The 10,054-nt window shown below is 39.4% G+C and overlaps 1 protein-coding gene across 1 annotated transcript; it reads left to right on the plus strand.

Annotated features, from left to right (window-relative positions):
- Positions 1 to 9,240: 9,240 nt before the first annotated feature.
- LOC147544417 (uncharacterized) lies at positions 9,241 to 9,708 on the plus strand. The gene has a single exon (XM_086635699.1). The coding sequence runs from the start codon at positions 9,241 to 9,243 to the stop codon at positions 9,706 to 9,708; it is 468 nt and encodes a 155-aa protein (XP_086491825.1).
- Positions 9,709 to 10,054: the final 346 nt, after the last annotated feature.

The raw sequence follows: 10,054 nt of genomic DNA on the forward strand, positions 1-10,054 counted from the left end.
TCAGGGACTTGATTTTTATTTGGGCATTCCTAAAGGGAAAGTTCACTCAACTCTTTATAAGGTCGCCTCGAGAAGAGGAAACGTTACCAGGTTGGACGGCTATCACAACGTTTATCGTTGGTCGTCTCCAAGAGTTGTTTGATCGTAGTACTTGGACGGAGTAACCCTCATAACAATTATAGTTCAAGCTTTGTAACGAAGTAGGAGCTGTCTAAATTTTTAAGGGAAATCTGACCAACTTGTCATTCGTCTAGATTTTGTTTAGGTTGCTTGGTGGAGTCAGACTGATTGTGTTTGCTTTCCTCTAGGGTCTTCGTAGTGATTCCTCGGTTTTCGATTTTTTTAAAAAAAAAAAAAAAAAAAAAAAGGGGTTTTGTTGAGAATATCCTTGGTCATTGGGCTCTAGTTTATGCCCGATAGATATCGTGATAAGAGAGGTCGTTTCATCAGTAGAGAAACACATTTAAGTAATCTTTTAGCGAATCTCTCTTTGAGTGACACTATGGGTGAAAATCCAGACCAAGCCAGGGGCGAAAACCCACCTATGACACTCAGGGATTACATGAACCTACTAGAAAAAGTCAACCATCAAGCATAAGGTTACCCCACTCCACGACTCACTTCGAGTTGAAGCCGAGCATTATTCAAATGCTCCCTACCTTCCGTGGGGGGTTGAGAACGAGAACCCCTACCACCATGTTAGGGATTTTGAAGAAATCTGCGGGACTATGAATCTCCCCAATATGCCTGATGAAATTTTGAGACTTAGGTTGTTCCCTTTCTCTTTAAAAGAGAAAGCAAAATCTTGGTTGTATGCCTTACAACCTCATTCCATTACTAAATGGGAAGAATTAAGCAATTTGTTCCTTCTGAAATTCTTCCCTAAACACAAAACTATCACTTTAAGGCAAAGTCTTAACAGTTTTGTGCAACAAGAAGGAGAGTCTCTCTATAACTATCTTGAGAGGTTCAAAGAACTTGAACTGCAGTGTCCACATCATGGTTTTGAAAAAGTGAGACTAGTCCAGATTCTTTATGATGGACTAAATTATTCAACTACATCCATGGTAGAGTCATTCTGTAATGGCAGGTTTATCGGTAAGAGTGCTGATGATTGCATGGCCTTTTTAGAAGAATTAGCTGAGAAATCCCACCAATGGGAAACTTCTAGAGGACCTCCTACTAGGACAAATATTACTCCAAATAAAGGTGGCATTTATAGAGTTGATGAGTCAGAACTTAAACTCGCCGCCATGGCTAGAAGAATAGAAGCCCTAGAGCTTGGTCAGCCTAAAGCATTCAGGGAGGATCCCACTCACATCATGAGTGTTGGAAATGAATCCACCTCTTATCCGTGCTCCGTCTGTGGAGACCCTTCTCATACAGGGAACAAGTGTACCTTGTTATTTGGTTATGATGAAAAAAAACAGGCCAATTTTCTTTATCAAACCTCTAGGCCAGACAATCGTCAGAAGTATGATCCTTATTCCAACACGTACAATCCAGGTTGGAGAAATCATCCCAATTTCTCTTGGTACAAGGGTCAAAACCAGAGTCAACCTAGCAGTTCAATAAACCCTCCTGAGTTTAATGCCTCTAGGAATCCCTATACTCAGCCTAGTACACAATATCCTCCGGAGAACAAGAACTCTCTAGAGGAGGCCTTCATAAAACTAGCTAATAGCCAAGTAGAGACCAACCAATCCTTGAATAGTCTGAAAATCCAGGTAGGTCAACTTTCAGAAGCCCTTAGCCAGAGGGAAAAGGGTATGTTTCCTAGTCAAACTGAGCAAAACCCAAAAGGTACACTAGGTAAACAACCAATGGATCAGGCCAATGCAGTAACCACCCTTAGAAGTGGTAGGGTAATTGACAATAAGGTAGGAGTTCCCGAAGATAGTGAACTAAACTCTGAGCAACCCACCTTACCAACTAGTGTCCCTAGTAAAGAGCCTGAGAAGGCTCCTGAGTCTGAGGAACCACCTGTAGTGCCTGAGCCTTACATTCCTAGAGCCCCGTATCCTCAGCATCTCGTAGAGCCAAAGAAGATGTCTCAGTTCGAGGAGATAATGGAAATATTTAAACAAGTCAGCATTAATATTCCATTACTAGATGCAATTAAACAGATCCCAGCTTATGCTAAGTTCCTTAAAGACCTATGTACTAGAAAGCGTAAGATGAATGTGCATAAGAAGGTTTTCTTAACTCAACAAGTGAGTTCTATCATCCAACAAAACCTTCCACCTAAGTACAAAGATCCAGGAAGCCCTACATTACCTTGCACTATAGGGGACCATAAGATCGAACGAGCTTTGTTAGATCTAGGTGCTAGTGTCAACCTTCTCCCTTACTCTGTGTACTTACAGTTAGGTTTAGGAGAAATAAAACCTACTTCTGTAGTTCTTCAGTTGGCAGATCGGTCTGTCAGGCGACCACGTGGCATAGTAGAAGATGTTCTGATAAAAGTTGGTGAGTTTATCTTTCCTATAGATTTCATCATCTTAGATACTGAACCAGTTCATGATACTCAGAGTCAAATCCCTGTCATTTTAGGTCGACCATTTTTTAGCTACATCAAATGCTGTCATATACTGTAGAAGTGGTCTTTTAAGATTGTCATTTGGGAATATGACGGTGGAAATGAATATTTTTAATGCTGGACTCCATCCGGATGACATAGATGAGTTTAGTGGGTTGAACTTGGTAGAGTTATTAGTTCAAGATGGATTACCAACGACTCAGTCGAGAGATCCCTTAGAAACTCTATTAGCCCTTTTGAGCTTAGATGAGGAGGGTATTATTAATGAGATGGATAACATGTTGGAATCTAGCTCATTGTTGGTGTCTGAACCAATTACATTGTCAATCATGGAGACACAACTCCCACCGCATGAACCCATTGTTAATTCTGAGGAGACTTTTGTGCCCCTTTTGGAAGAGCAAAAAGTCGAGGTTGTGTTATCCCCGACGTCAACACCTTCATCCTATTTTCATGTGGATAAACTTGAGAGTCATTCCACAACCAAAGATGAAGAGTCATGGCTACTTGACTTGTTGAATGAGACCATTAGCTCACTTGACTTAGGTGAAGATCTAGATGCCTTTAAGGACCCAGCTTACATCGGGATAAGAGAGAGTATAGAAGGTTTATCTAAACCAATTTCTAGGGAGCTTGAGTCGGGAAGTCGGGTTATTCCTTTGGAAGTACCCAACATACCTGTTTTGGAAACCGCTAGTCTAAGTATAGACGTCTTTGATAGTCCTCAAGATCCTCTTGCATTGTGTCCATCGGGAGCATGTTGGGAAGTTTGTGAAATCTCTCACTTGGTTTCTCCTCCCTACAGAGATCCTTTCTATCAGGACTATAGTTCTGCTAGTCCATTGCCAAACTTAACGACTTTATTGTCGTCTAAGTTTGGGGATTCTTACCTGATCACGATAGTCTCACGGGTACTGCGACATATTTACACAAGTGTGAGACTATCATTCACTAATCACTTCGTGTCTTGGGTAGATCCTCAGATGTTTCGCCTATTGGTTTACGGAGCTGTTACTTAAGGTTTGTTGAAACATCTGTATCGTCTGGCTGAAGACGTTAAACTTAGCGCTTTCTGGGAGGCAACCCACGGTTAGGACGTTGGAATCAGGTAATATCTTTCCCTTCACCCTGTTATTTTTGCATAGTCTTTAGAACATTGAGGGCAATGTTCGGTTTAAGTTTGGGGATGTTTAGGGGATTGAATTTTTTGCTAAGTCCTTATTTCAAAAATTCAAAAGGGTTCAAAATTTTAAATTTTTGGATTGAAAAGGTGAGTCTGGTTGTTTTTGCTTGTTAATAGTTATAGAGTCTAGTTGGGTGTACTATGCTTTCGCTAAAGGTTATTTCACGAATTTCGAGTCTTGAAGTTGTCCGTGCACTAGCCATATGAGTGTTAGATAGGTGAAGAGTAGACTTTTCTGAGAGAACTTAATCGATCATTAGTGGAGACTTAACCCATGTGAGTTTCTGAGCCTTTCTTATTGTTTTGAGTGATCTCTTCTGAGCTAACTCCGAGTAGAGTGAAGAGCTACTCAAACTTCACAAAAATCAAAAGAGCTCATTTGATCTCGTGAGTTCAAATTTTACAACCACTAGGGATGTCCTTAGGATTGCAAACCTTTCTCTTGTAGTCTGAGAAACTTGAAAACAGTGTCAACTAGAGGAAGATAGGGACCCCACCATTATTTAGAACCCTGAGAATAAGGCATGAAGCAAAATGAAAGAATTTTACCCAAGGAAAGAATAATGTGAAGAAAGTATGTTTTCTATTTTGAGTTTTATTACCAGAAGTGTAAAGAAAAAAAAAAAAAAAAAAAAAAAAAACACAAAAGAGAAAAGAGAAAAGAAAAAATAAATAAATAAAAAAAAATCAAAGAAAAAAAAGTGTGTTTGTTTAGTTTAGTGTTTATCCCTTGAATTAGTTCTTGAAGATTTGAAGACGTCGAGTTCTCAGGAGTTCTAGTCATATCCTCATTAGTGTCTATTGACCTCTAGGAAGCATTGTTAGATAGTAGATCAGGTGAGAAGAGTTGGTTAGCTTCCCCATTCCGTATTAGTGGTTGTTTCCTTTCTATGAGATCAGTCGTTTACCAAAAATTTAGTCCGTTTTTTTTCATATGTTGAGTTTTCCTTCATACTCATACTCACACATTGAGTGAACCATTTATAAGTGACTTAAAATTTTTGAGGGTATGACCGTGAGGCAGTAGTCGAGGCGAAATGTATTGAGAAAGTAATCGAAGTCTTATCTGTTCTGAACCGAAATGATACTCATATTGGCTGGTCATGTGCACTTCGAGTCTTGATTACTAGTGAAGGGATTTTTAGCATTTGTATGGTTTGGTCGACTTAGATTTCATTTCTATTAACTTTTGAAAATTTACCGGATAAACATTTTTAGTCCATATCATATTTGGACCCTTCTGCATTTTTGAGATTTTTGAATTTTATGGGTATATTCACTGCAAACCCTCACGAGACAAAACTCGTCCTCTAGGGCAACCTAGAGGTTCTAACGGCTTGTTGCACGTGCTAAGTGCAATCGTGATTCCCTACGAAAGTGGTGAACTGGGCTCAGTTTTATTTTTCTGTTTTGCTCGAGGACTAGCAAAATCTAAGTTTGGGGATGTTTGATTAGACATGAAAATGTCTCATTTGAATCTCTTAACTCGGGTTAGTTAGTCCAGTTCGAACGGTTACTCTGATGATTTGTCTTATTTTCTTTCTCAGGTCTCATTTACGGAGTTCGATACGAAAACATCATGAAAAAGACATACTTGAGGGGCATTTTGGTCATTTTAATGACAAGGGTATTATGGTCAATATTAGTGCTCATGTGAAAGTAGAGTCCAATACGAATCTATCGGCGAAAGCGGAAGTGGAATCGGAGTCCGGATCAAGGAGATAGTCCAAGTCAAGGTCTGGTTCAAAGTCAGTTGACCAAAGAAGCTAATAGTTTCGAGAGACACGTGGCGACCAATGTGAAGGTGAGGGATAATTTCTCGGTATTCTGGTGGGCACAACCGGTTACTTGCGGGATCAACTTCATGCTAATTTCGTGTAAAGCGGAACACAACACCATGATGCTCCTGTACGTGTGCCATTAGATCCAACGGTCGGTTTGAGTTACTACTACGTGGCTTCATCTGGGCGCGTGTCCTAGCTTCTTAAACCGACCGAGAAGCACTGAATCATTACGCTTTTGTCAAACAGCAAGGCTGATCGGGCCACAGTTATCTCCTTCCTTCTCTCCCATCTTTATTTTAAATGGAAGATTTCCTTCCTCTTAAGCTTTGAAGTAGAGAGAGAGAAGGGAAATGAGACCATGAGTTGTCGGGAGAGATAAAAAGAGAAAGGAAATGCTAGAAATGGAAAGAGAAAAAGAAAGGAAAGTGTGGATTAGAGATTGAGAAAGAATTATGGACGGTTTTGATTCTCGGCTATAACAACAGGGATCACTCCACGGTTATAAATATATCTCGGCTTTGAACAAAAGGGTATCTCGGGTTTTGGTATCTTCTCCACGGTTTAGAAACAGGAGGAAGAAAGGTTTAGAGGGAGAGAGAGAAAGAGCTCGGCCATTAATTGAAAGAGAAACCGAGAGCTAGAGAGAGAAAGTGAGTGAATTAGTTTTTTTTTTGTTTTCTTCTTCTTCTTTATTTCTTCTCTTAGTGACAGAGAGAGGTTTATATTGAAATAAGAGAGAGAGAAATCTATTGTTGGTAGAGAGAGAAAGAGATTGAACTATTGATAAACTCCATTAATCTCATCTTATTCTTCTTCTTTCTTTATCATTACTGTTAGAGAGAGAAATAGAGTGTTTCTAGTTTGGTTAGAGAGAGGAATAGAAAGTTTAGAAAGAGAAAGAAAGAGAAAACAGAGAAGGAAAGAGAAAAACCAGAGAAGGAAAATTATTTTCTCACCTGGAAATCGTTTCCGGGAAGATGAGAAAATAATTTTCCCTAAGGTTCTGTTTGGCTGCGCAGAAGAAAAAAAAAAAAGCGAACCATGATCGATGATATTCAAGAAGAAGTTCTTCACAAAAGGAACAAATTCTATCAATGGCCGAGGAAGAAGAAGGAAGTACATTTCCGTCATAAAACCTAAACTATGTGCGCGATATGAAGAAACCATGTCTGAAACAATTATTTGATCCGTATTTATTCCCGGGAGAAGAGTTAATTGTTTCGAATCATAAAATACTTCCTAGTCCATGTTTCTCTTCATTGATTTCAACTCCTAAAATTTGATAAACCTTAGGTATAAAGTTTTATCTAGAAATGGAGATGAGAACCCAGGACCAAATTTCGTTATGGAGAGAAGGAGAAAGACAAGTTTAATGAAATTTGTATCATTACGTGGGTACTCATAATTTTTATACCTTTCCAACACCAACAAAGTCTGAAGATGTTGTAGTATTATCACCTTTCTTCTAAATACTCCAAGTCCAGGTTCAACTGCTGCACCGCCATCTATAGATATTACTGCTACTCCAGCTTCACTTAGAGTGCTCCGTGAATTCTTGAGATCGAATGCACACGAACAAAAGGTGCAAATTGTGATCACGCCTTCTCGATTACAAACTACGGAGAAAGTTGATCGGGCTTTAGAAGATTTTTGAGGTGAACGAAAAACCATGTGTCCCTACCAAAGTTGTTTGTAACAAGCACATTCAACTGCAAAGAGAAATACTTACTTTTTTGGGTCTTCAAAAATAATTAAAAGTCAAGCAGGGTGGCGATTCATCTCACCGTGAAAGTTCATATACTGCGACACCATGCACTCCCAAGAGGTCTCATCGAGGAGGAGAACATGAGAGACAATTTGGTACTGATTCAGTTACTTATGGAGGTGTTTTAAATGTGTTAATGAAAAGTGCAATTAACCCTAGTTTGAAGAAAACTCTTGAGAGAGGTTCTTGTTCACGCAGGAATTTTTGCTCATACTGTTTATGGAAATCAATCGTAATAGCTGAGCACATCACATTGAAATTTGTTAGGCTAGGTGCATTTGTGACTACAAAGGTTTGATTTGATCCATATATTGGGTACTGAGAAGCTCATGCTCAGCCTTGTAGGAGCCTCTTCTCTCAAAGAAGCAATAGAAATGGGTGTAGAAGATGATTCCCATCACATGTTCGATATAACGTTTTTTAAAGGGTTTTGACCTACTCGAAATATTAGAGTTTTGGTTTGTAAGCATCGCGAAGATGAATGTGGAAAGATAATTCAAGTTGTTCTAAGGCGGGAAGAAATAGAAAGAGTGATGAAGTGGATGAAGAAATTAAAGGTTGATTTTTCCATGAAATATTATGGGGTGTTTATGGTCTTCTTCATCAAACTAAAAATTGATGGGAGATGTCGCAATTTGTTGGAAGTATCTTTCCTTCAATTGCTTTTGCGAGATTCTTTACAATATGAGATTTATGCTAGTGATTTGGTTCATCACTGTCTTCTTCAAATTTTCGTAAAATCGTGCAAAGTGGGAATAAAGGATCGCATTGTTAAGTCTCACTTGGAGGCAAGTTCGTTCTCGGACGGGGAGTATGATGGAGACCATCAACATGGGCCTCTCGGCCATAACAATAATGGGCTTCTCGGAACTCCAACATAGTTATTTAGCAAGACCAAGTTTTATAAGTTTCTTTATTTCATATTTCTATTTAGGGTAATGGCAATGAAGAAGATTTAGTTATTTAGAAGTTATCTCTTTCCTAGTTTGTATCTATCTAGATGTGTCTAAACCCTATAAAAGGGATGAAGGAGATGTCCTTCGACCAAAGATGCAATGCGAGCAATTTGTCGGATAGGAAAATTGATGAAGAAGATCATCAAGTCCGGATGATTAGGTCGTAGTGTTTAGCTAGAAACCAACTACGATTGTCGAATTACAAAGTAATTCGCGGCTAACTTCAACCGGATCCTACATCCACAAAAGAATGTCTATTTAATCGGATGATATGACTAGTGGGATGAGACATATGATCATGGGAGAGTCCCGTAAACATGTCTCATAGGCCTAAGACACCCTTTGAGCCCTCAATCGTGGAAGGTCGGTCGGCCTTCACAGCGTGCCTCCTCTATCTTGGGATAATGCGGGTAGACCTATGGCAGGGGTCTACACGTATAAATGGTTTTTCTCAACGAGATCAGCAAAAGAGTTTTGGATACTCGAGGCAAAAGGATAAATTAGGCATTCACTAATGCAATCTATCAATCAAGAGTCATAAGGGTAAGATCAGTGAGTAGTTCACTCAACTAGGACGACGGAGTTGAGGGCAGGGTCCTAGTTCGCTTAACTTCGGAGAACTAGGATCATGAAATCACGTTATTCAATTAGGGACGATTTTATTATTGAATAATGTGGGAAACACGAATTTTTCCGAAAAACGATAACAAGTATAAAATTTTGCAATTCTTTTATGTAGTTTTAAGATGACAAAAGAGAACTTCAACTTTCGCTCACTTCTCGACAAGGAGAAACTGAATGAGCACAACTTCCTCGAATGGGAGAGGAACCTGGGAATAGTTCTCAGGTTGGAAGGCAAGCTGAATGTGCTAGAAACTCCAGTTCCAATATTGGGTGCTAGTTCGACTCCTTAAGAAAAGGAGCATGAAAAAAATATTCGGAGAAGGGCAGAACCGGTAACATGCCTGATGTTGGCAACCATGGAATCCACTCTTCAAGAGCAGTTCATAGACATGGGTGCCTACTCCATGATTCGAAAACTAAGGGAAATGTTCCAAAAGCAATCAAGATTGGAGAGGTTTGAAACCTCTAGGACGTTACTAGACATGCGCCTCGAGAAAGGGAAACCAATAGGGCCTAATCTTCATCAGATGATCAGGCTCATTGGTAAGCTAGCTAAGCTGGATTTTCCTTATAGCCAACAAGCGGCTATCGAAACTATCCTTCACTCCCTCCATAGTGGGGTCAATCAATTCAAGATGAACTACAACATCAATGGATTGGACAAGACACTGGAGGAACTTCATGTGATGCTTCAGACGGCCGAACAGGATGTAGCCATAGTGGATCATAAGAAGGATGTTCTTATGATTCAAAAGGACAAAGGGTTTAAGATGAGTGGAAAACAGAAGAAGAAAACTGTTTCTAAAGGAAAAAAGCAAATGAGCTGCCAAATCCAAGGACAAAAGTCCACCTTCTGATAAAAAAGTGTTTCTACTGTGACGGCAAGGGTCATTGGGAGAGAAATTGCCCTAAGTTCTTGGAGGACAAGAAGAATGGAATAGTAGTTTCCACTTCAGGTATTGGCGATTAATTTACCAAATAATGAAAATTTCCCAATTTGGTATGAGATATCTAATGCCCTCTCATTGTGAATGTACAAGAGCAGCTGGAAACTAAGTATTTGACTAAAGGAGAAGAGATCCAAAAGGAAGCAGAAGCCAAGACTGCTAAGGATACTGAAAGGGATGGGAATCTTCTTTAGGCACTAGTCTAGATTAATTTGTTTTTCTAGTTAGGCATCATCTTTGTACTAAGAATTATGGA

The sequence above is a fragment of the Eschscholzia californica genome, unplaced genomic scaffold, assembly GCF_041429995.1.
Source record: "Eschscholzia californica isolate CP2 unplaced genomic scaffold, dmEscCali1.0.p SCAF_4, whole genome shotgun sequence".
Classification (NCBI taxonomy): domain Eukaryota; kingdom Viridiplantae; phylum Streptophyta; class Magnoliopsida; order Ranunculales; family Papaveraceae; genus Eschscholzia; species Eschscholzia californica.